The sequence below is a fragment of the Telopea speciosissima genome, unplaced genomic scaffold (genome assembly GCF_018873765.1).
Source record: "Telopea speciosissima isolate NSW1024214 ecotype Mountain lineage unplaced genomic scaffold, Tspe_v1 Tspe_v1.0482, whole genome shotgun sequence".
Taxonomy (NCBI): domain Eukaryota; kingdom Viridiplantae; phylum Streptophyta; class Magnoliopsida; order Proteales; family Proteaceae; genus Telopea; species Telopea speciosissima.
Window position 1 is genome coordinate 1 of NW_025317818.1, and position 26,934 is coordinate 26,934.

General features: G+C 42.3%; 1 protein-coding gene and 1 long non-coding RNA gene across 2 annotated transcripts; both read left to right on the top strand.

The window, feature by feature from the left end:
• Positions 1–11,067: 11,067 nt before the first annotated feature.
• On the top strand, positions 11,068–12,892 carry LOC122648118 (the record flags this gene model as incomplete). Its single annotated transcript, XM_043841373.1, has 3 exons — positions 11,068–11,317; positions 11,435–12,477; positions 12,569–12,892. Coding segments are annotated over exons 1-3 (1,617 nt in total), but the record flags the coding sequence as incomplete, so codon positions are not given.
• An 11-nt stretch (positions 12,893–12,903) lies between these two features.
• Positions 12,904–13,349, top strand: LOC122648117. The gene is made up of 3 exons (XR_006331023.1): positions 12,904–12,941; positions 13,039–13,157; positions 13,288–13,349. It is a non-coding gene; the product is annotated as an uncharacterized LOC122648117 (long non-coding RNA).
• The last annotated feature ends 13,585 nt before the right edge of the window (positions 13,350–26,934 follow it).

The following is a 26,934-nucleotide window of genomic DNA, read 5'->3' on the forward strand; positions in this document are numbered from 1 at the left end:
TTGCTTCACACAAGGTGAGTAGATCTTCAACCATTATACTTGATATTTTCTTTACATATAAAACTTGTTTTGAAACATTGTTTTAAATCTAAAATTTAGTTTTAGATTGAGATTTATCATGCCAAAAAGCATATTTCATTTAAGCTTTTACTCAAATAAATTGTTCATACAGGATTGCTTGCAAAGAATAGTGATTTCCTTATGATTTAATTCACATATGTGTGTGCAGAATTTTTAATAATGTCATGTTTATAGACTAATGAATCCAATGCCTATTTGTTTATAGTATGATGAAGGTCTATGAATTATTCTTCATGATTATAACCTAATGCAAGATGCTTTTGGATGATGCATAAAAATTTGATTTTGTTTAGGATTTATTTTTAATTTTCATTAATGTTAATGTTGGATAAGTGATTGCGAAGATTTTGCCCAATCTTCTCTATTATTGTTCTTCATTTTATGTATTGATATGTTGATGAAAATTATTGTTTTCAAACTTTATTTTTATTCTTTTCAATAGCATGTGTTAGGGTGGAATTGGGGAGTGCTAACCCTAAGTTCCGAACTTAGATGTATAGCTTTAAATTATAAGCAAAACCTTGATTGTTATTTTTATCATTTATCTTACCGGCATTGGTGAATATGTTGAGGTAAGGATAAGTTGGCGAGTTTTTGAGCTACGGACTTACCCTTATTGGAGCTATATGGACTACTAGAAAGAAGGGTGATGATCAAAAACTCTCCAGGAGGTCATTGCTGGTAAAACCTTTGGGAGCTTTGACTCGGTCTGGGGCAAGTTTGGTCACTAGTTTCTCCATTAGTTTTTTGATGTTGAGAGGGGACAATGTTGTTGTAGTTGATCATAGTTGAAGATCATACCCCGCTATCATAAGGGCCTTGACCAGTGTATGGTAACTAGTTCACACTAGTCCATTAGGGAGTGATGTGTTTATTATTTTACGTTCTTTCGATATATCTTTCATTGATTGTTGTCATATATACTTTCATTACAGTAGTGGTGATAAGAAAATATAGTTATGATCATTTTGTTTTTTGTTTTTTTGGATTTATATATACATATTATTGTATGTGTTTACGTTTTGTATTACTTGTGCATGTTTTTACACCTGCATAGTTGTTGTGGATTTAATAGCTAAGCATTTTTCAAAGCTTACCCTTACCACTTTTCAGATGAACAACCTTATGAATGCGAACCTAGATATGAGGATGTACTAGAGGAGGAGGTCCAAGAGGATGAAGCATTTAGAGTAGAAGATGACAACTACTATTAAAAATTTTGCACTTTCTTTCAATCTTAGAAGAACTTATTATTTGTTTGAGTTTAATTAATTTTTAGAGATTGTAACATTTATTTCAGAATTTTAAGTTTAATTTGGAGTTTGTAATAGCTTAGTTTAACTACCCTACTTTATTTGAAGTCTTAATCTATACATTTTAGACATGTGTTTGTATTTTGGATCTACTCCGGTCCATATCTCCTTGACATAAATGATCTTGTGGACCATCAATGTCTCTAAACCGCTAAGGGGATTTTGAGGGCGTTACAATCATAATAGCATATACCTGACTTAGAATTATGTGCTGGATGGAAAAATGAATCTAACATGTGCATGCATCATGAACAATCTATAAATGTGTATTTGTGTGTATGTGCATTCCCATTTGCTCTCTCACTAGCTCATGGAGCTAACCCCGTTGCACAACCTCTTTTAGTTTATATGCAGGTAACCTTTTGATATGCTCCTTTTGATGTGAATCGAGTGGAGCTAGTGGCTAGACTTGGATGTAAATATACATTCAAGGATGATGCCCTTGGGGCATAATCTTACTTTTACTTATGTTTATCATTCGTCGTGTACAAATTTAGTGTGTACCTTGGAGTAATTATTTGATGATTATAGGAAATTGTAACTATTGTATATGCTACCATTAGCCACTAAACACCTTATAATTATTTGATTTTAAATTGATTTACGCTTCCGCTGACTTCGATCTATTTTTGGAATGAATTATTTCATTGGTTTACGCACTCTGATATTATTATGTTTTTGATATTGGTTATAGACTATAGATTGGGATACTGTATCTGTGATCCTAATAGTTTTGGGATGACACTTGTCGTCTGAATCACCCCTTTTCTTATACTATATCCTTTATTAGGATGGGAGTGTGACAGTATCGTCCATTACACCTCCTCAAGGTGGAGAATTGGGAACCCGAATCTTCAACTTGTCCCTTAGAAACTGAAAGTGGGCCGTCCCTAGTGCTTTAGTAAATGTGTCAACCAATTGGTCCTTAGTTGAAATAAATTGAACCTAAAGCTGCTTCTTAGCCACACGATCACGAACAAAGTGGAAATCAATTTCAACATGTTTTGTGTGAGCATGAAAAACAAGATTCACCGAAAGATAAGTTGCCCCAATGTTATCACACCATAATGTGGGAGCACAAGCAAGGGGATAACCGAATTCACCAAACAAGGACTCAAGCCATATTAATTCAGCTGAAGCATCAACCAAGGCTTTGTATTCAGCCTTGTGGAAAACCTTGTTGGGGTAAATTTCACACATCACCCATTATGATTTTGATGATAACAAATAAGTTAGTTGTACTAACTCTTGTCTAAAAGATGCATAGATAAGAGTAGAGCATCAAGTGAGGGGGAGCATACACAAGTAATCAAAAATCTCTAAGAAGATTGGAGCTTGGAAGTCAGAGTCAAACATATGTTGGAAGAAGATCATATTTGAAGACTTTGTATAAATATTTTTACTTCTTGAGTCACATTTAATGTAATGCACACACACACGCATGCATCTAGAATGACCTTAGGAGGCCATTTGACCCCCTAACCATGTGACCAAGTGGGGTTAAAATACCCAAATTAACCCCCAAGGAAATTAAGCTAAAATACTCTGATATTGCCCAATCCGGTATACCAATTCCCAATCCGGCATACCGGATCAGGGGTAAAATCTCAGGAAATGCCCACAGTGTTGAACCTAAGCATGCTGGATGAGATCCAGCATATCGGATCCCTCAGGTACTGCAGTGTACACTGATCCGGTATACCGGATTCCCATCCAGCATACCGGATCACCTACAACTGCTTAATATATCCGTTACTCCTATTTTTTTTGAAAAGGAGTTAGGTAATCAGGCATACCGGATTTCCATCCAGCATACCGGATTACTTATAGAATGTGGGATTCTTATCTTAATTGAATTCCTAAATTGGTTCTTAGCCTCTAGCCTATAAATACCCTCTTGATTAGTGTTCTAAACACTACAACAATCATCAATCAAGAGCTCTAAGCAATCGCAATCAAGCACTCCCTTGTGAGATTATTCTTTCAAGATCAAGAAGATCGAAGAAAATTTAATCTCATCTTTGCTCCTTCATACACACTTGCATCCAAGTTGCATACATTGAAAGGTAGCATCTTTTCTACTAAAGTTTAAGGTAACTCTAAACCATTTAGTAGTTCTTTTACTTTGTTTAAAGTTGTTGTTGAGTCCTCTTGCTCGAAATCAAGAGAAGGAGTCATCTTGCTCGGAATCAAGAGTAATGAGTCCTCTTGCTTGGAATCAAGATTGGATGAGTCCTCTTGCTCGGAATCAAGAGTAGTTGAGTTCTCTTGCTCTTAATCAAGATTTGTATGAGTCCTCTTGCTCTTACTCAAGATTCAATTTAGTGAATTCTCTCTAAGGTGAGAGGAGTGAACGTAGGCACATATTGGCCGAACCACTATAAATCTCTTGTGTCACTCTTTGAATTATTGCTTTGTTTATTGCTTGTCTTTATATTGGTAATTTGTTTTATTTTTGTATAATTTTTTATTTTCCTATCTTCACCTATTCACCCCCCCTCTAGGTGAATTCACAAACCTAATCACAATTTTCTGCTTTCGTGACGTCCAAGAAACAAAATTAGGGCCAAGAAAAATTGCAAATCCCCTAGTGAATTTAGGATCAAGGCCATCACCTACTCAGTCTGCATCCGGGAAGGCCTATAAGGAATGGGAGGTGGACCATTCAATAAGTAAACCATGAGTACTTGTGTGTTTGAGTTAGCGAAGTATTCACTTCACCATCTGCCAATGATCTGTAGTAGGGGCATGCATGAATTGACAACCCTGATTTACAGCAAAGGAAACATCCGGGGGTGTTAAAGTAACATACTGTAGAGCACCCACTACCTACCTATACTCAGTGGGATTTGATAAGAGAGCACCCCCTGCAACTGATGCCACCGGAGTCGTAGCCATAGGAATCTGTACTGGTTTGCAATCAGTCATGCCAGCATGATTTAGCAAATCAAAAATATAACGAGATTGAGAGAGATGAAGCCCCTTGGAATGACGGGTGGCCTGAACACCAAGGAATAAATGTAGATCACCAAGATCTCTGATGGAAAACTCGCCAGAAAGCTGAACAATAGGGAAGAGACCATAGATGGGTCACTGCCGATAACCAAAATGTCATCCACGTATATCAAAATGTAGCTGACATGAGCCCCTTTATTGCGAATAAAAAGATAGGTGTCAGTCCTGGAACCATGGAAGCCGAGAGAATTTAGAAAATCAGATAAGCGACAGAACCAAGCCTTAGGCGCTTGTTTAAGGCCATAAATAGAGTGATGAAGGAGGCACACATGATTCGGATTATTGGAGTTAATGAAACCTAGCGGTTGGACATATAAACTTCTTCTTCCAACTGTCCATGAAGAAATGCATTACTGACGTCTAACTGGTGAACAGACCAACCTTGGGAGACTGCGATGGAGAGACCGCAGTGAATGGTTGTGGGCTTAATGGCAGGGCTAAAAGTCTCACCATAATCAAGACCATGTTGTTGATGTAAGCCCTTAGCAACGAGGCATGCTTTATAGCACTCAAGGGACCCATCAGTGTTCCTTTTGATGCGATACACCCATTTGCATCCAATTAAATTCTTGTTTGGTGTTCGCGGAACCAAGGACCATGTCCCATTGCGAAGCAAAGCATTGAACTCCTCTGCCATGGCAACACGCCACTCAGGGGCCTTATTAGCCTGCAAAAAACAAGTAGGCTTAGAGGTATCATTAGTAACAACTATAGCATGAGGGCGCCGGTGAAGCTACAAAGACTGAGAAGGCAACTATGGAGAGGCAGAGAGCGTCGGGTTAGCAATGGTGGTGGCGGTATACATGTCACTCAGGAGGTCAGTTTGCCTAGGCGGTGATGGTGGGGAGGCCGTGGGTATGGGTGGAGACGGTGTAGGGGAGGTCTGTGGGGTGGCGGGTGTAGGGTTGGGCACATCTGGTAAAGGGGTAATATGTGTTGGCAATGGTAAGGGCAAACCATAGTAAGGGGGATCTGAATGGGGGCAGCAACCCATGGAGAGGATGCAATGGGAGAAGAAGGTGGAGTAGGACCCAAAATGTTAGTAGAATAAGGAAAAGAATTCTCATCAAAATGAACATGTCTAGCGATGAAAATACGATTAGAAGGAATGTGAAGACAACGATAGGCAGTGTGAGAGGGGCTATAGCCAAGAAAAACACATGGCATTGAGCGAACGTCCATCTTATGCTTGTTATACAGGCGTAAATAAGGAAAACACAAGAAACCAAAAACTATAAGAAATTTGTAATCAGGTATTTTATGATAAAGAAGTTGGAAGGGGGAGATCCTAGTAGAGACAACCGAAGGCATTCTATTAATTAAATAGGCCGCAGTTTCAAAAGCATAGGTCTAGTAATGACAGGGAACAGACCCATGAGCAAGAAGGGAGAGACTGGTTTTAACAATATGCCTATGACGACATATAACCGCCCCTTGCTGCTCATGGGTGTGATGCACAAAAATTCGGTGAGAAATACCAATTTTATTAAAGAATGTGAGTAGAGTGCGAAACTCCCCACCCCAATCAGTTTGAATGGACTTGATGTTTCTATTAAAATGATGTTCCACAAGAGCTTGAAATTGGGAAAATATTGAGAAAACATCTTATTTACGCACAAGGGGATAAAACCAAATAATTTTAGTGTTATCATCCGCAAAAGTAACAGAAAATCAATGTCCAAATAAAGAGGGGTTAGGAGAAGGTCGCCACACATCACTATTAATTAAATCCAAATGAAATAAACTACAACTATGAGTAACAAGTAAAGTAAGGTGGCTGGCTTTGCCTAAATGACAAGCCATACAAATATTATTAAGATGGGAAAAATAAGGTACATTATTAGAAACAAGCATATAACGTAGCAATCGCTTATTCGGGTGTCCTAGACGACTATGCCAAACATTAATGGAGGATCAAACAGCAGTATTAGCGGTCGGCAAGGATGAAGGATGAAGCACATAGTGACCTTCTTTACTCGGTCCGGATAGCAAAGTTGACTTGGTTACCTGACCCTTCACAAGAAAATGAGAAGGGTAAAACTCAAAATAAGCATTATTATCCTTAGAAAATTGCTGAACAGAAAGAAGGGGTTTAGAGATAGAGGGAACATGTAGCACATTATTTAAATGGAAAGAGTGAGAAGAAGCAGAAGGAAGAGGCGAATAACCTATATGTGAATTTGGTAAACCCTTACCATTGCCAAAGTGTAATATATCCATACCAATATACTCATCTTATTGGGAGAGGGATTGAATGTCAGGAGTCACATGATGAGAAGCTCTGGTGTCAGGGTACCAAGTTAAGGCAGTAGAGGAGTGGGGTGTTGGTAAAAGAGGGGGGTTATGGTGGCCATAAGAGAAGGTAGATGGTGGATAGGTGGGATATGTGTAGTGAACAGTAGGTGGGTGTTGAAAAGTGGGATAGGGAAAAGGTTGGGTATTAAGATTACCAGGTTGATTACAGAAATAGCATCGATCTGTCAATGATTGGTGCGATGGAAAATATTGCACCAAAACCGTCCAGTGTAGGAGCCACCACGACCGCGACCATCACGGTCATGACCCCAACGACCTCCACGACCCCCATGTTGAGAGGCAGGAGATCCGGATTCAATAGACGGGCCAGAATGTTGAACAGTGGTTGCTGTTCGAGAACTAGGTGCAGGAGGAGCATCCATGAGTGCAAGCTTGGTCATGGAAGTGCCTTGAAGAAACTCATGACTCAAAAGCATGGCATGGAGGTCATCATAAGAGATTGGATCAAACCGAGTGAGAAGAGATGAGACCATGTCGCAGAATTCTATTTTCAAGCCGCGAAAAATATGAAGATTGAATGTGCTTGGGCAGAGTGTTTGTCTTGCTGAATTATGTTCGGCAACAATAGTTTTAGCACGCTGCAAAAACTGAGAAACCAATTCTTTAGGCTTTTGAGTCAAATATGTGAGAGCCATGTTGAGTGACATTATTCTACTCTCAAAAGCGGCAGAGAATACGGTGGACAGGGTGTCCCAAATGGCACGGCTGGTCTTCATGCCAAGCACTAGAGGAGAGACTTCATCAGAAAGAGAGGCAAGAAGGAGGCTTCGTATCATCGAGTCTTGATGATGCGATTCAGCACTGGCATTCGGATCATCAGGGCATGGGATTGTACCATCGAGATGCCCAAACAAATTTAAACCATCAAGGACGGCTCAACTTGAGAGTGCCAAAATAAATAATTTTTAGGTGTCAGTTTGATTGACATATAATAGTGAGCATTAGGGAAAGAAAAGGAGGTAGAAGAAGAAGAGATGGTAGAGAGAGAGGAGGTCTCAACGTCTCCCGTTAGAGAAAATAAGATGAAAAAACCCAGGAAGAATGGAAAAAAAAACTTGTTGGAGTTAGGATGCTCTGCATACCATATTAGAGTGTAATTTGTTTCCTCAATTCATTGATTCACCAATGGGAGTATATATAATAATTACAATAGATGAGAGAGCTCACCAAAATATAAAGAGAGAGTGTAAGTACCGTGGTCCTCGGGACGAGGGTTCCTCAGCCCTTATGGTATATGGCGACATAGAGTTTTGGGAGATGTATGGTGTGTGTGTACATGGATATGGATAATATTGTCAATGTATAATATTGATAAATAGGGGATTGGGATCATGCATTAAAATATCCTAATGTAATGTGAAGTCGCCACCTAGGGTTAGGGCCTAGGACCCATTAAGTGTAGCCCTATCCGTTGTGAGCGGAATCGGGCTACGTGACTCCATATGGTCCGACCAAAGGTTCGGGTAAGGGGTCAGGTTACGAGTGTGGGAAGGTGTTAGGCACCCACCTCGCCCAGCCGAAGTCGGTCTCTCTGTGTTAGATGCTACATAAGGATGAATGTTCTCTCTCTTTTATTACGGGGATGGGGGATATTATGAACTACATTCAGATGCTATGAATTGAACTAAAGCATAATAAACTACATTACATATATGATAAATGCGGACTAAAACGATGAAATATGAAAGGACTACATTGAATCAACAAAAATACAGTAATTATACATGTATGGTTGTATTCCCCTGGCTCAGGGGAGATAGACGAATGGACTGACGCCGATTCTTTCTCGGCAGAGTAACGGCTCTTTCAAATGATTTGGAGAGGGATAAATAGACAGAATAACGTTTGTAATAAAGGAGTTTTGATGGTTATCCGTGTACAGACGAGATAACAACGCCAAGGAGCAAAAGCGCTTTATACTCAGAGGGACAATCGAAGGATCTGTCTGCCACAAGAAAACTTCAAGCACTCACACTCTCCTGAGAGAAGGAGGAGAAATGAGGGTGAAAAGGGAGGAAAAGAGGCTAGGAATCACTTGGGGAGGGTCTCTCCACCCAAAATTCCTTGGAAAATGTGGGAGGGGACCCTCCTATTTATAGCGAGGGACCCCTTCTCTCTCCTGGCTGGATAAGTCCTCCACGGTGCCGTGGAGATGTCCACGGCGCCGTGGGGGACTTTTCCATGGCGCCATGGGTGACGTTAGCAGGCTGATATCACACCCCCTCATGGCACCGTGGAAATCTGGTACACATCCCCACGGTGCCGTGGGAAGGCGTCCACGGCGTTGTGGGAGCGCAATGCCATTTTTCCTTGTTTTTTTTTTTTGGGCCTAAAATGGGCCATTTTGTGCTCAGCATGGTTCTTGGTCTTATGGGTCAGGTATCTTGGGTCTAAAAAGAGGGAGAGTGCGTCGTCCATCGTCCATGTCCCGTTGTCATCATCGTTGGGGGGTGACAAAATCCAGTGTCTACAGCATAGTTGTCATGGCGTCGCCATGGCGCCGCCATGGCGTCCTGGCGCTGGGGGAAAGGGCATATCGAGATCCGCCATGGTATATGTATAAATATCGAGGGATATGGCTTCCATGGCGTCGCCATGGACGCCATACCACGATATATGGGTATGTCGACCGATATTTGAACATTTAATGTATAAAAGTCAGATTTATATATATATATTTTTTTAAAAATGATTTAATAACTTAGATGCTTTTTCGTTAATGTGTATTGGAGGTGTAACTTTTTCAAGTTACACCTACAATACACATTATCATAAAACTTAAATAAACATAATAACTTATACTCTTATAGTCTTATACGGTTATACCCTAATGGGGGAAATAGAAAATTAGAAATCGCAAAAGGAAAATCGAGAGGAGAGGGATCGTGACTCCGACAAGCGGCAAAGGTAACTTCCTCGCTTCCTGCAACTCTCGAGTCTCGGCAGCCTTCGAACAAGTTTGAAGTTCGAACTTCTCCAGTTCTCCGGCAATCTCCAGGACTCCAACTCTCCAAGTAAGTAAATTTTTAATTTTTTTAATTTGGATCTTCTTCCTCCTCCCAGCGACGCCATGAGACCTCGTCTTCTTCTTCTTAACTTCTTCTTCTTGATTCTTCTCCTCCCAGCCTCCCGGTAGTGATTACAGCCAGTAGTATCGTTTTTTTTGTAATTTTTTCTCTTGCCTTGCTTCCTCCTCCCAGGCAGACCTCTTCTTCTTCTTCTTAACTTCTTCTTCTTCAGCTTCTTCTCCTCCCAGCCTCCGATCACTACTACAGCCAGGTAGTATCGTTTTTATTTTTATTTTTCTCTTGCCTTGCACAGCCACATTTACACACACAAGGAAGGAGAGAGTCGAGAGACAGGGGGGATTTATTTCAGTTAGTAGTCCTCACTCTCGACTCCTCTCGGTTTTTATTTTCTTTTTCTTTTTTCTTCTTTGCTTGTACAATCACGGAGATAGGGACATAGTCGAGAGACAGAGGGGGAGGGATTCATTCCATCAGTCTGTAACCATAGCCTTCTCGGTTTTTTTATTTTTCTTTTTTCTTCTTTGCTTGTACAGTCACAGAGATTCACAGAGACAGGGACATAGTCGAGAGAGAGGGGGGAGGGATTTATTCCAGCCAGTGTTGTAACCATAGTCCTCTCGGTTTTTTTTTTTTCTTTCTTTTTTCTTCTTCTTGCCTTGCAACTAGCTTGCTTACAGTCGCAGACCTTGGGACTTCTTGCCTTGCATTTTTTTTTCTTCTTCTTGCCCGCCACAGTGCACACATACACACAGTGTCACACACAGAGACAGGGAGAGAGTTGAGAGACGAGTAAGGGGAGGGATTTATTACAGCCGAACTATCTCTGTTTTTGTTTTTTTTTCCTTTTTCTTGCCTTGCGTTTAGGGTGCACGATACAACAGAGAAGGTGTTTGTTTTTGATTTTTTCTTCTTCTTACCTTGCACACAGCCACAGGCCCACACATACACAGTTACACTTACACACACAGAGACAGGGAGAGAGTCGAGAGACAATGGGGGGAGAGATTTAATAGTTATTACTTATTACACCATGTAGTCCATCACTATTCACTAATTTCACTCACAGTCTCGATCCACAGACTCACAATGTCACACACACAACAGCAGCAAGCACATATTCAACTCCATAATTTCAGTTTTTTTTTTCCCCTCCATCCATTAATGTTAATCTGCTAAAAACCAGTACTTGGATTTTATGTTTTGACTGTATTCCATCCTAGTTCAGCTTAATGTTAATATGCTAAAAATCAGTTTAATTGTTTTTTTTTTTGTTTTGTTACCTTTGTAGTCTACTAGTGTCTTTCACTCAACTAATGGATGGTTCTACACCAATTAGTAGTGGGGGTGAAAATATTGTAAGTACTGGAGCTACTCCAGGATATGATCCAAGCGAAGACCCAGCAAGAAAGGCCAAATCAAATGACCCTGGGTGGAAGTATGGGTATTGGCCAGATCTAACAAACAAGAATGTTGTTAAATGCACCCTTTGTGGCAAAGAAATGAGTTGTGGAATTAAAAGATTGAAGCAACATTTGGTGGGTGGATATGGAGACGTTATTAAGTGTACCAAGACGAATGATTCTATTTCTCAAGTGATGAGGGCAGCTCTAAATAAAAAAAAGAAGAAACAAATTACAGAAGTATTGGATGATGATGATGGTGATGATAATGCTGTAGAAGTTGGAGGGCAAATACAATCAGAAGATACACTAGAAGGACAATCCCAGACTCCTACAGCTGCTAGGGTGGCTCCTAGCTCTGGGACAATTGCTAAGAAAAGAAAGGTTACTCAGCCTCAAGTAAGGGGTCCCATGGATGCTCATGTTAGACGGACTCCTGAGCAAGTAGTCAATGAGAGGCATAATAGTAGTTCTACTCAGACTACTATAGAGAACCGTTTTAGGACACCAGAACAAAAAGCTAGAGTTGATTATCACATTGCTAAGTGGTTGTATCAGCAAGGTATCCCATTCAATGCTATTAAGGCAAGGACCTTTGAGGTGATGTGCGAGTCTATTGCACAATATGGTTCTGGATATATTCCACCTTCATATCATCAAGTGAGAGTGCCATTGTTAAGAAATGTTGTGAATGAAACTGCAGAGATGAAGAAAAAATATGAAGAGTATTGGAAGCAGTATGGGTGCACTCTTATGTCTGATGGATGGACGGATAAACGGGGAAGGCACTTAATTAATTTTCTCGTTAACTGTCCAGAGGGGACTTATTTCATGGGATCTGTTGATGCATCTGGTATGGTTCAAAGTGCACAAATGCTATTTGAATTGCTTGATAGCAAAATTGATGAGATTGGTGAGGATTATGTCATTCAAGTTGTGACTGACAATGCTTCAAACTATAAGTTGGCTGGTAAAATGCTTATGGAAAAGAGAAGAAAGCTATACTGGACTCCTTGTGCAGCCCATTGTTTAGACCTGATGTTGGAGGATATAGGTGGTCTGAAAGACTTTAAGAATGTGATAGGTAAGGCAAAAAAAATAACCACCTTCATCTACAGGCACACACGTCTTCTTGATGCAATGAGGAAAAGAACTGGACAAAAAGATCTTGTGAGAGCTGCAGCTACTAGATTTGCAACTGCTTGTTTGACATGTCAGAGCTTAGTTAGGCATAAGGATGCATTGAAGCATTTGTTTATTTCTGATGAGTGGAAGGGTTCTAATTTGTCAAAGACAGAGGCTGGAAAGAAAGTGGAAGAAACGGTGTTTCTGTACCATTTTGGAACACGTGGAGGATTTTATTAGAGCATCGAAGCCACTTATTGTTGTTTTGAGGATTGTTGATGGTGATGAGAGGCCTGCAATGCCTGAAGTTTATGTTGCTATGGAAGAGGCAAAAAAGAAAATACGTGAACATTTAGCACATAAAGAACGGCTGTGGAAGAAAATTATAAGTATCATTGACAGGCGTTGGGAGTGTCAGATGGAGCGTCCATTGTATGGAGCCGCACTATTTCTTAATCCCGGAAAATTTTTCATGTTCAAGGAAAATGAAAATGGCGAACTGATTGCCAATCTACACATCTCATTGGTTGATGTCATGACCAGATTGGTAGTTGACCCTGCTATACAAGACAAGATAACTTTGCAAATTGATGATTATAGATATTCAAAGGGTTGTTTCGGGAGGGATATGGCGATTAGACAACGGACAACCATAAATCCTAGTAAGTAACTTAGTATTTTTAGTTTGTACCTACATTGTATGCTACTATGTCTATGATGTATTACTATTAATTCAGTTTTTTTATTATATTTTTATAGTTACTTGGTGGAGTACAAATGGAGGTCGTGCTTTTGAGCTTTCAAAGCTTGCACGACGCATACTAGGCCTTTGTTGCTCTTCTTCTAGTTGCGAGCGCAACTGGAGCACATTTGAGTTTGTAAGTATTAAGTATTAACTTACATGATTACATTTACTTTTAATTTATTTTTTAGACTTTTTTTTTTCACTTTTGTTATGTCTTTTTATTGAAAAATGACTTTTTTGTTCTCTCTTGTTTATGAATTCAGATTCATACCAAAAAGAGGAATAGACTGGAACATTCTCGTTTGAATGATCTAGTCTATGTTCAATACAATAGCCGCCTCCATGAAAGGTTTCAACAGAGACGTGAGCTGGAAGGCAAAAACAAAACATATGATCCACTAATTCTTGATGAGCTGGATTGGTCTAGTGAGTGGATGGTTACCCAGTCAGAGGAAGATTTAGTCCATCCCAATGATGATCTCACGTGGGATGATGTTGGTAGAGCAATGGGGGCATCGATTGAAGCCCACATCCGACCAAGGAGAACTCAAGCATCAACCTCTAGAGCCGATGTGACATATTCATGCCGTGGACATGCTAGAGGGAGAGGTAGCTCAAGGATGGCTGATGTTCAGGATGACTCTGAGCTAGATGAAGATGAGGAAGAAGAGGAAGATGATGTGAATGACGACGAGAATGTCGTAGATGACTATGTTGGTGTCGAAGAGCCACGACAAGAAAATCTGCCAAATGCAGATCTTTTAGATGAATATGATAATTAATTAGTTTTGGTCCTTTTGGATATTATGATTATGGATTATTTAAACTTTGAAGTTTGAACTTTAAACTTTGATCTTTGAAGATTAGTTAAGGACTTAAAGTTATCTATATTTGGTTGATTACTTGACTTTAATAATTTGATCTTTGATTACTATATTCAGTTATCTATCTTAAATTATTTTTTGGCTTTTAAATACATAATTTCCTCTCCTCTTTCATCAAATTCATATATATTAATATATACCTATTACTTTGTTCAGGTTGCTTTGCTCCAAATCACACACACTGAAGAAAGACTATTGCTATCAAGCTTCAGTAAACAGGTTAGCCTATCATTTAATTTTTACTATTGCTTTCAATTATTTGATAGGTTATCTATATTTTCAATTTTTCATACTTTCATATACACTAATGGATATTAGTTACACTTTCATGAATTAAACCATAGTGGCATAGTATATTAGTAGTAGTGTAGTACACTTTCATGTTGATTTTTGATGTTATAGGACATATATTATGGCATACTCAATGACATTAAAAATAGAGAAAATAAAAAATTAAACATGGTCGACATGCTCGCCATGGCAACGCCATGGCGGGCGACATGTCGATATATCGACGTGACACCCTTCCACCGACTTGGATCGCCGTGACGCCGTGACAACTATGGGCCCAAGATCATAAGGAGACGGTCAAGTCTTTCACTGAGCGCATAGAGGTGCTGGAGGCAAAGTTGGTGGTGGCAAATAACGAGACAGAGATGGAGAAACAGAGGACCACTTCCATCCAAGAGGATTTTGTCAAGTTTCAACAACGACAGCCTCGGGTGATTGAAGAGGTGGTTAAGGAATCCCTGGACGCCTTTAAGGCTTCCAATGAATTGAGGGAGCGCATTAAGGAAGTAGGTCGCAAAGACTATAGAGGGGCTATACCTACCACCAAGTTGATCCTTGACGCATTAACCCCTCCTCTGGGGTTTCGCCACATGGTGTGCGCCTCGATCTTAATTTTTTTCTGGCTTCTTCTTCTGGATTAGGGCAGATCAAATGAGGTGATCTGTTGTTTAGATGCTGCCCTAATTAATCACCTCATCACTTAATGATTTAACAAGTTTTTGGATCAATAGCTGCTGCACATTCTTCTGCGATTTTGTTTGGAGTTCTCCCCTCTTGAAGATCAGTCTCCTCTCTCAATTTGAAACTGGTTTGTTTATTGGGATTCATTCCTGCAGATTCTATTGGACAGCTGCTATCACAGGTTCTCTTCTCCAGCATTGAAGCACCTCCTCATATCGTTCTACTTTCAGGGTTTTTTGAAAAACCCTGACACTTGTCGATCTTGGTGTTTTTGGTTCTCTGTGTGGATTTTTTTTTGGAGAAGCTACTTCATCTACGATCGATATCATATCGAGAATTTTCTCGCCTTTGAAGACCTAATATCTCGAGAATTTTTCTCAGCCTTTGAAGACCCCTAAACCAGATCGATTCCCTTTTTTAGGGTTTTTCACACCACGCTTCTCGATTTTTGGTTTTAGGGCAGTTCGTTCTTTGTCACCCGCTCTTCTTGCTATCACAGGGCTTAATCAGGCCTTTGTATCTCGATTTTTCTTGCTACTCTCTTCTCTCCAATATGGGAGACTCAAAGGTTACCACAGACCAACTCGGAGGTGATTCTCGGTCTCGGACAGAATTCCTCCCTTATGCTGCCTCTATTAAGCTCGATGGCACTAATTATCTTATACGAGCCGATCTCTATCTTTTCTGTGGTGGTAGAGGACTCAATGGGCATCTTAATGGCACCTCTAAACACCCACGAAGAAGGGCCTGCCAAGACTCGATGGGCTGCTAATGATGCTATGGCTATGTCTTTTGTCTTGAACTCCATGCCACAGGACCTTTCCCCCGATCCTTCTTGATATCTCTGCACAAATATGGGCTCTTGCTAAAGGCACTTATGGCCAATTGGGGAATGATGCACGGTATACGACATCCGGAAAACACTCTCTTCTACTTCCCAAAAGGAGCTGTCCGTGACCAAGTACTATGCTGTCCTCAAAAGTCCGTGGCAACAATTGGACCACTATGCCCCTTTTCAGCCTACCACAACTCACGATGTTACTACTTATTCAACCTATGTGGATAAATTTCGAGTTTATGACTTCCTGGCTGGTCTTAATGCTGATTATGATCTCATCTGTGTGCAAGTACTTGGTCTGGTACCTTTCCCTACATTGGAGCAGGCCTTCTCCTTTGTTCTTACTGAGGAAACCCATCGAGTTGCGATGATGTTGGGTCCCTCTATTGAAAGATCAGCCCTACAGGCTGCTGGTTCTAAAGCTACTCCATCGGATACTACTGCTACTGCTGCTGCCCCTACACGGGAGCCTATCAAGTGTGACCATTGCAATAAACTCTATCACACTAAGGCCCAGTGTTGGAAATTACATGGGAAGCCTGCTGATTTTGAGGCCAAACGTGGCCGTGCTAAACCTAAAAACAAAACCAATCACACTGAAAGTGTAGCTCCAGCACCCACTACTGACAACAGCTTCTCCTAGGAAGAGTTCCAAGCTCTCCGGCATATATTATAGTCTACCACTGCCTCTACTACATCTGTTCCTGCCGGTCATTGCACTCCATCAGGTTCCCACTTTGTCCGCTCAGGTATCTCCTTTGCTAGTCACTAATGCATTAGTTGTCTCCACTCCCTGGATTATAGACTCCGATGCCACTGATCACATGACAGGTTCTTCTAATCTTTTTTATACATATTCCCCTTCTTCTGGCAAAGATAAAGTTCGGGTGGCTAATGGTTCCCTCTCTTCTATTTCTAGAAAGGGGTCCATCAGTTGCTCCCCATTACTTACCCTTTCCTCTTTTTTGCACATTCCTAATTTCACTACTAATCTCCTCTCTATTAGTAGTATTACCAAAAATCTGAATTGCAAAGTGACTTTTTTTCCTACTCATTGTGTCTTTCAGGAACTGGACTCGAGGACGATTGGATCGGGTAGGCTGCATAAAGGATTGTATCTTCTTGATGATGGACCGCACCAGGCTTTGCCTTCTCAGTTATGCCCACCAACTTCTTCTTCTGAACTGCACCAATGGCATTCTAGATTAGGACACCCCTCTTTGGGCACATTATCTATTTTATTTCCAAATTTGTTTAACAATTGTAATAAGGAAGACTTTTTTTGTGAGCCTTGTGTCTTGGCCAAATAGACACGATCTAATTATCCTATAACTAATAAAAGGAGTTCTTCCCTATTTCATTTAATTCATGGTGATGTGTGGGGCCCTAGTCGTAAGGCCTCTCTTCATGGCCAGCGATGGTTTGTTACCTTCATTAACCGTCATTCCCGTTTCACTTAGGTTTACCTCATGCATAACAAGAGTGAAGTCTTCTCTTGTTTTCAGGATTTTCATAAGATGGTCCAAACCCAGTTTAATGTCACTCTCAAGATTTTAAGGAGTGACAATGGGAAAGAGTATATGGAAGGTCAGTTCCAACGATACCTTTCTACCCATGGCATTTTACATCAAACCAGCTGTGTTGATACTCCAGCCCAAAATGCGGCGGCTGAGAGGAAAAATCGCCATCTCTTGGGGGTGGCCCGGGCCCTAATGTTTGCCCGTCATGTTCCCTCTTTTTATTAGGGGGATGCTGTCCTTACTGTAGCCTATTTGATTAATAGGCTGCCGACTCGGGTTCTTGCTTCTAAGTCCCCTTTTGAGCTTTTATCTAGCTCTAGCTTTTATATTGTTCCCCCTAAGGTTTTTGGGTGTGTCTGTTATGTTAGGGATACTAGATCTCCTGGCAAACTTGAGCCCCGCAGCCTAAGCTGCATTTTTTTAGGTTACTCTGCCACCCAGAAAGGGTACAAATGTTATTATCCTCCTGCCCGCCGTACCATGGTCAATATGGATGTTATCTTTCACGAAGCTCTCTCCTATTATTCGTCCCCACCTCTTCAAGGGGAGAGTCCTAGTGAAGATGTGTTGACCGTCGACCCCCCTCTTCAGCATGTTTATGATGAGTCTACCCCTACTGTCCCGAGTATGCCTACCCCTACCCTTCCCTCTACGTCAGGGGGAGAGATTCCTACACAGGGGGAGGTTTCCCATTCTCCTTCAAGGGGAGATGTTCCTGCAAAGGGGGAGGTTTCTACTGTTCCTGCTCAAGGGGAGGTCACCCCAGTCCAAAGAACCATTGGTGAATTTCAGCGAAGGATTGATGCGACACATTTGAAGGTTTTTTCACGGAACAGGACCAAACATAGGGAGCTTCAATCCACTATGACACCAGTTCCCATCCAATTGCCAACCCCGGATCCAGATGCTACTTCTCCACCTAGTAATCCTTCTTCTTTGGATCTCCCCATTGCTGTTCGCAAAGGTGTGAGAACTTGCACTCAACACCCTTTTTCTCATGTTGTTTCTTATGATTCTCTTTCTCCATCCTTTCGTGCATTTGTCTCCTCTCTCGCTTCTATTCGTATTCCTCAAAATTGTAAGAAAGCTCTTACAGATGGAAAGTGGAAGGCAGCAATGATGGAAGAAATGGACGCCTTGAAAAAAAATAACATATGGGAGCTTATGACTCTTCCACCAGGGAAGCGGCCTGTTGGATGCAAGTGGGTGTTTATGGTGAAACAGAAGGTGGATGGAACTGTGGATAGGTATATGGCACGTCTTGTGGCCAAAGGATTTACTCAGACATATGGGATTGACTACCAGGAGACATTTGCCCCTGTCGCTAAGCTAAATACTGTCAGAGTACTCTTATCTCCTGGCAAACTTGAGCCCCGCAGCCTAAGCTGCATTTTTTTAGGTTACTCTGCCACCCAGAAAGGGTACAAATGTTATTATCCTCCTGCCCGCCGTACCATGGTCAATATGGATGTTATCTTTCACGAAGCTCTCTCCTATTATTCGTCCCCACCTCTTCAAGGGGAGAGTCCTAGTGAAGATGTGTTGACCGTCGACCCCCCTCTTCAGCATGTTTATGATGAGTCTACCCCTACTGTCCCGAGTATGCCTACCCCTACCCTTCCCTCTACGTCAGGGGGAGAGATTCCTACACAGGGGGAGGTTTCCCATTCTCCTTCAAGGGGAGATGTTCCTGCAAAGGGGGAGGTTTCTACTGTTCCTGCTCAAGGGGAGGTCACCCCAGTCCAAAGAACCATTGGTGAATTTCAGCGAAGGATTGATGCGACACATTTGAAGGTTTTTTCACGGAACAGGACCAAACATAGGGAGCTTCAATCCACTATGACACCAGTTCCCATCCAATTGCCAACCCCGGATCCAGATGCTACTTCTCCACCTAGTAATCCTTCTTCTTTGGATCTCCCCATTGCTGTTCGCAAAGGTGTGAGAACTTGCACTCAACACCCTTTTTCTCATGTTGTTTCTTATGATTCTCTTTCTCCATCCTTTCGTGCATTTGTCTCCTCTCTCGCTTCTGTTCGTATTCCTCAAAATTGTAAGAAAGCTCTTACAGATGGAAAGTGGAAGGCAGCAATGATGGAAGAAATGGACGCCTTGAAAAAAAATAACATATGGGAGCTTATGACTCTTCCACCAGGGAAGCGGCCTGTTGGATGCAAGTGGGTGTTTATGGTGAAACAGAAGGTGGATGGAACTGTGGATAGGTATATGGCACGTCTTGTGGCCAAAGGATTTACTCAGACATATGGGATTGACTACCAGGAGACATTTGCCCCTGTCGCTAAGCTAAATACTGTCAGAGTACTCTTATCTTGTGTAGTTAATTTTGGATGGGACTTACAACAGCTTGATGTGAAGAATGCTTTCCTTAATGGGGAACTCGATGAAGAAGTATACATGGACATTCCACCAGGGTTGTCTTGTGACAGAAACCGAGGAAAGGTTTGTCGATTGAAGCGCGCTCTTTATGGGTTGAAACAGTCTCCTCGTGCGTGGTTTGGCCGGTTTCACAAAGCAATGGTTTCTGTAGGCTACAAGTAGAGTAGTGCAGATCGCACTCTCTTTATTAAGCGAGTGGGCGACAAACTCACTATCTTGATAGTCTATGTTGATGATATTATGGTCATTGGCAATGATTGTGATGAGATCAGCAGGTTGAAGAAATTTCTTGGCCAAGAATTCGAGATTAAGGATCTAGGAAAACTAAGGTATTTTCTTGGGATTGAAGTTGCCAGATCTTCAAAAGGCATCTTTCTTGCCCAACGAAAGTATGTCCTAGACCTACTGACTGAAACTACTTTGTTAGGGTGCAGTCCTTCTGATATTTCTATGGATGTTAATGTTCGTCTCAAGGAAAAGGAGGGTGATCCGATTGATAAAGGGCAACATCAACAACTAGTGGGAAAGTTGATTTATCTTTCTCATACTCGTCCCGATATTGATGTTGTTGTTAATCTTGTCAGTCAGTTTATGCATGATCCATAAACTTCACATATGGCGGCAGTTCTTCGCATTCTTCACTATTTGAAGTCAGCTCCTGGGAAAGGAATTCTCTTATCTCCCCATGGTAACCTATGCATTGAAGCGTATACTGATGCTGATTGGGCAGGTTCCCCAAACCGTAAGTCTATATATGGGTGTTGTTCTTTTGTGGGTGGTAATCTTGTCACCTGGCGTAGCAAGAAGCAGAATGTGGTGGCTCGTCCTAGTGCTGAGGCAGAATTTCGTGCTATGGCACAAGGTATTTGTGAGCTACTCTGGTTAAAAGGTTTGCTACAAGATATTGGACTGCCTATTCGCCTTCCTATGATGCTATACTGCGACAACAAGGCTGCTATTAGTATTGCACATAATCCGGTCCAGCATGATCGCACAAAGCATGTTGAGGTGGATCGGCATTTCATCAAGGAAAAATTGGAAGAAGGCCTTATTTGTGTTCCTTATGTGAAGTCTGCTGATCAGCTTGCTGATATGTTCACCAAGGGACTGCCTGGAAGGGTCTTTCATCCTAGCCTAGTCAAGTTGGGCATGAGTGATATTTTTGCCCCAACTTGAGGGGGAGTGTTAAGATATACCAGAATATCCACCGTGGGGGTATTCTGGTCTTTTTCCTATTTTATTTTTAGTCCTTTTAGTTCTTTTTCTGTTTTATGTATTCCTAGTCATATTTCAGCTATGACTAGGGTTATTTTTGTCTTTTGGCTGTATTACTTTATTTTATAAATCAAGGGCTTGGCTGGTCTCATCATCCAACCAAGTATTTTCCTAATTTCTGTCTGCTAATAGATTGGAAGGGCCAGAATACCGTGGGGGTATTCTAGACTTTTTTCCCTTTTATTGTTCTCTTTACTATGTACAGCTGACTCATTATTACAATCGGCTCTGTCCATGTAATGTTTTATTCACTATTATAAATATACAACTTGGGATCAATCTTTGATCATCCAAGCAATCAGCTCTAGCTTTATTCCTATTAACATGGTATCAGAGCAGGCAGGGGTCATGGAATCAGGTCCCTCTGGAAGCGGGCAGATCTTGAAATTATTTATCCACCCGTGTCCCCCTTTGGATAGTCCGCCATGTTAAAGCTCCTGTATGATATACATATTGTTTCCACCCTTTCCTATAAGGTCGGCCTTTTTGAGGAAGCGGTTCCAACATGGTATCAGAGCAGGTTTCGAACTAGGGCTCCAACAATGTTTTACTGTGACAACAAGTCGGCCATTAGCATAACCCACAACCCCGTCCAGTATGACCGAACGAAGCATGTGGAGACTGACACACACTTTATTAAGGAAAAATTAGAACAAGGACTGATTTGTACTCCCTTTGTCAAACCAGTAGATCAGTTGGCTGATGTGTTTACAAAGGGTTTGGCTAGTAAGGTTTTTTGTCCTATTGCGTGCAAGTTGGGCATGCATGATATTTATGCACCCACTTGAGGGGGAGTGTTGTAAATTGGGAATAAGGGTATTTTGGGTAGTTTCTATATATTTTCTATTCATTGTAACCCTATTCCTGATATCATAAATAAAGAGGACCAGTGTCATATTGACACAAGTCCTATTTTCTCTAACTCAACAGTACAAAAATTCGTGAAATCTCGGTCGAGATTTCGAATATTTCAAGTATCTCGACCTGAGCGAAACGAAATGCATGTTCGAAATGAAAAAATGCAATATCTTGACCGAAATTTCGGCCATTTCGCGAGATTTCAAGACTTTGTAACATCTTGCCGATATTTCGGCTTGATGTTACAAACCCACCTTATAAGAAGACCAAGTCTCATGACTCTCAGTCAAAATTTCGATCGAGAGCTCACAAGGCTGCTATATTTCATTTTTTTTTTTTGTCCTATCTCTTCCTCCTTCACGTCTCTATGGTGATTTTTGAACCGGCCTTCGAATCTTCGCCACATCTAGGGACGTAGTGGATCGTCTTTTGCGGATGACATCTTCTCCTACCTAATCCACCAGCCGTACCCATACATGCTCCCAGAGCCGCCATATCACGGTGGATCAGTGGGTAGTCGTGGTTCTTCACACTTTGGTAACCCATATCCTAGGATAGGTTACCTTTAGCATGTTGATGATGCTATTTACATGGTAACTGTGGATGATTACACTCGTTTCATCTCCCAGACTATGACATGGCATTCATATACAGTCAGAGAATAATGCACGTCGACTCCATCGAACTATCAGTGGAGTCGATCCTAGATGGCGGAATTAATTATTATTAGTAGACATTTGAGTCACTTGATGACTACAATGTTATTGACTTATTGTACTTATTATTACGACTTATGAGTCATTGAATTTATGTTTCTAAGTGAATTTACTTGTTTAAATTGCTTATAAGTTATTATGTCCTCCAGTACTTAAAGTCTTAAACAATGTGTATGTGTAATTAACTAAGTTATACATTAGGATTCGACCATATACTACGAATCAATGGTGCAAATCCAAAACACCACTTTGGGTGCTTATTTTTGCAATTCGAACATTTGCATGTGTTTATATAGCCTAAAATAGGGTTTCCACGAAGTTTCAGGCCTTAAATTGGCCTAAACTCATCGAAATGACCTACCGAAACCTTGCAGAGAAATACAATATTTCGACTGAAATATCCGAAATTTTGGATATTTCGGTTAGACTGAAATACCAAAACGAAACAAGATTTTAAACATTGCCCCTTGCAGAATACTTTGATTTCAATGGTCATACAAACTTTAAGAGGAATAAAATGGGGTTTGGAGAAAATCAGCTGCAGCTTTTAATTAAAGCAAGATACTGGTTTACAGCCTTTGAGAAACACAACACTAATTAATTGAGTTTGTCACCATACCGCATTATATATCATTCTAAGTTTTGGAAGCTGTTTTGGAGAAATGACTGAGAAAGAGACAGAGAACTGCATGTACAAGAAAGGGTTAGGAACAAGTGGAAGCACATCCCAGCCTTCAATATTAGAAGCACAACTACCATAGGTAAATAAAGCAACACTATTGCAGATTGCACCACCTGAGCGAATGACTCAACAACTGTCTCAAAGATCAGCAAGGCAACTTTTGTTTTCACTTCAATGTTATCATTCTGATCCATAGTTTGGATTGGTGGCCGATACGTTGGTGTGGGCAGGGGATAGGGATTACTAGCAGCTACAAGAATGCAATGCCTTTGTCCGTCCAAATTTTTTCTCGTGTTCGGCTTCCAATGGGAGCCATAGAGAACATCTGACAGAGAAACAAAGGAATCGTCAAGTATTATGTAAAGCAACATTAAGTAAGAATAATTCTAATAAAAAGCAACATATGCGAAAATTTCAGAAAAAATAATACAAGTAACCGAGAAGGGATACAAATTCTATGACAAAGTTGAACTTTCACAATCACAACTCACAAGTACACGCTTCCTCTAATCGTGGACATACAAATTAGGACCCCAATCAAATCAATCTTCAACATCATTTAACCCTACTTTCGATAAAACTCTAAAAATGGTTTCTTGGTTCAATCAAAATCTCGCAGACAATATCAAAAAACCCAAAGGGCATTAAAAAGCCATAGAAAAGTATAATGACTTACCAAGCAAGTCACCTGTTCGACAATTGCCGAATTTACTCCCAAAGTGGGAAGCACAGTTAAAGCCGAGAGAATGTAACGTTTGAAGAGCTTACTTGAGCAAAGGCACCCAAGCCTAATCCTAGACCCCCACACCTCAAGCAACAAGGAAAGTTTAAGTTGATTTCATTATGAATGAAAAGCTAATTTGAAATTGAAATCACAATAATCTGGTAGCTTTGATGGAAATCATTGGTATTTCATTGAATTGTACCGTTAAAACTTCAGGAGTGAGCTCCTCCCCGCCTCTTCCTTCTCCGACACCCTTCCAATCCACCACCCCCACCCCTCCCACCACCACCTCCCCCTCCAAGCACCACCATTCCCTCCGGCTCTTCTACTTCAACCACCACCACCTCCCATTCCAACACCACCACCCCTCCACTGCTCCCCTGCTACCACCATTCCCTGTTCCATCACCTTCTCCCCCCACCTCCTTCCCTCCACCTTCCAAAGAATCCCGCTGGCCCAAAATCTTGGGCCTCTATCATCTCTCAGCCTTCCCCTCCCCTTCCTCGAGCTCGGTCTTTCCCTCCACTACGTCCAGCCTTCCATCTCTCGAAAATGGCTCCCCTTTGCACTCTGTCAAACAACCTCCTGTCCCCGAGATTTCGAAATGGCAGTCCTGTCTTATAGGACATTTCCTGGGCTCCCGTCCCTCTTTCAGAATTGTCAAGGCCTCCCTCACCAAACAGTGGAAGGCTCAAGGCTCCTTAGACTGCTATCTCCTTGATAATGGTGTCTTCATTTTCAAGTTCTTCTCTGAGGAGGCGAAGGCTTGAGCTCTTGATGGCCCACCCTGGCTGGTTGGAACCAAGCCCATTTTCCTCCGCCAATGGACTCCCTACACTCTGCTCCACAAGGTCGACCTCAGCTCCATTCCCTTGTGGATCACCCTACCAGGTCTTCCTCTTCAAGATCGAGTCACGATCGCTTTAGCAGGTGGTTCGGTTTTGGGCTTCCCTCTTCACTCGATGCTCGCACCCGTTGCTTGGACAGGCTCTCGTTTGCAAGACTATGCATTGACATTCTCTCCGCTCAACCACCTCCCTCCTCCATAACCATTGCGGAAGAAGATGGCTTCTACTTCGAATAGCCTGTTAAGTACGATTGGCTTCCTCCACACTGCATCCATTGCAAGGTCTTTGGCCACAACTCCAAAGATCTGCTCCGCAAATCCTCTCTCGCTACGAGAAGAAGTTCGCCCCCTGCTTCGCTCCTCCAGGCATCTCTCTGTTCCATCGTCGACCCCAAAGAACAATTTCGATGGAACCCCGATTTGCAATCAAAGGCCCTGGCTCCTCCCGATTCCATCGTCGACTCCAAGCAATCCTTCCGATGGAACCAGCAGGCACACAACAAGAGGGCTCCTCTCATCGAACACCCCCGGCTCCGATACTCTTCCTGGTCCTTCTCGGCGTTGGGACTGTCCCGTAACTCCCAGCAGAGGGAGAACTAGAGCACGGAACCACCGTAGACGTCGCCGCCGCAACCGCCAGCTTTCTAGCTCTCCGCCTCGACGCGAAGCACTCGCGACCATCGGCCCAAGCTCCTGCAACGCTGCTGCTGGAAATCTGGCACCCTGCGACCCTGCAAACCTCAGCAATCTCTCGGCCCTCGATTCCTGTACCCAAAACCTGCAAGGCTCTTCGTCGTTGGAACCACCTTGTGCTCCCACTGTCTCGTCTGCTCCCCTGGAGATTGCAGCAACCTCTGCAACTAATCCCCTGCAACACTGCTCTCGACGAAGTGAGACTTACACCATTTTGGCTACTGACGCCCCTGAGGGTTCCTCTCCTCATTTCGATGCTTCGATTGTTAGGGCCATGCCATCACAGGCCCCTACTGTCACTAACACAGCCACGGAGACGACTCGGCTCACCACCAGAAGTCCACCTATGGCTCACAGTTCAAACCTTGCGCGAGTCTTAATGGATGACAACCTTCTTTGTCGCCCTCATCTAAGGACCACCCTCCCCCCTCTCTTACCTACCCCCTCTCACCTCGGGATCCACCCCTTACACCTGGCATCCACCCAACGTCCTACACCTCCTTCGTTTGGCCCCACCTTTTCACCTGTCAACCATTCCCCCCAGCCATCTAACCGTACCCAAGCCTCTATGGTTTCACCAGCCTTTTTCACTTATAACCTTCCAATTATACCCCCCACCACCCCACCTTTATACCATTCACACCCAAAAATCTGACCCACCTAACACCTCCCCCTCTACCCAACCCACCCCCCTACCCATCCTCCCGGTCCATTCTCTAACTCCAACCAGGCCAACCCTTTTCAACCTCCGTCTGCTCTCCACACTGCCCCCTGTCTGCGGAACCTACCCTCCCCCCCCCCCTAAATCCCCTCCCCACACCCTCATTGCCCACTTTCGCCCTACCCTGCACTACTCCCGTAGGAGGTATAGGAGTGTCCCCCCCAGGACTTCGTTGCCCCTCACCCTTTAGCTCCCCATGTCTTCTGGCCTCATCTGGAATGTTAGGGGCCTTAATTCCCTTGACAAGCATCACGATATTCGTGCCCTCATTAAATCCTCTCATTCTTCCTTTTGTGCCCTCCTGGAAACCCGCATCCTCCCTGAAAACGCCTCTCGCATTGCAGCTTCCATTGCCCCGTCCTGGTCCTTCCTCTCCAATTACTCTCACTCCCCTAATGGGAGTATCTAGTTCCTTTGGGACTCTTCTAAACTCTAGGTCACCCTCTCTCAATCCTCCCCCCAATTCATTCATCTCCTCATTTCTATCCCCAACTCCTCCCTTTCCTTCTACCTCACTGTTGTCCATGCCTTCAATCGGCCTGCCGACCGGCTTCCCCTCTGGGATGACCTTACTCTTCTCAAAACTGAAACTGGTTCTCTTCTTTGGGGAGTGGGTGGACATTTCAATGTCGTCAGGTACCAATTTGAGAAATCTGGAGGCCACCCTCTTGATACCCAATCTATCAATGCGTTCAATGACTGCATTGAAGACATCGGCATTGATGATCTTCGATGGTCTAGATGCCCCCTCACTTAGCACAACCGTAGAGCAGGAACCAATAG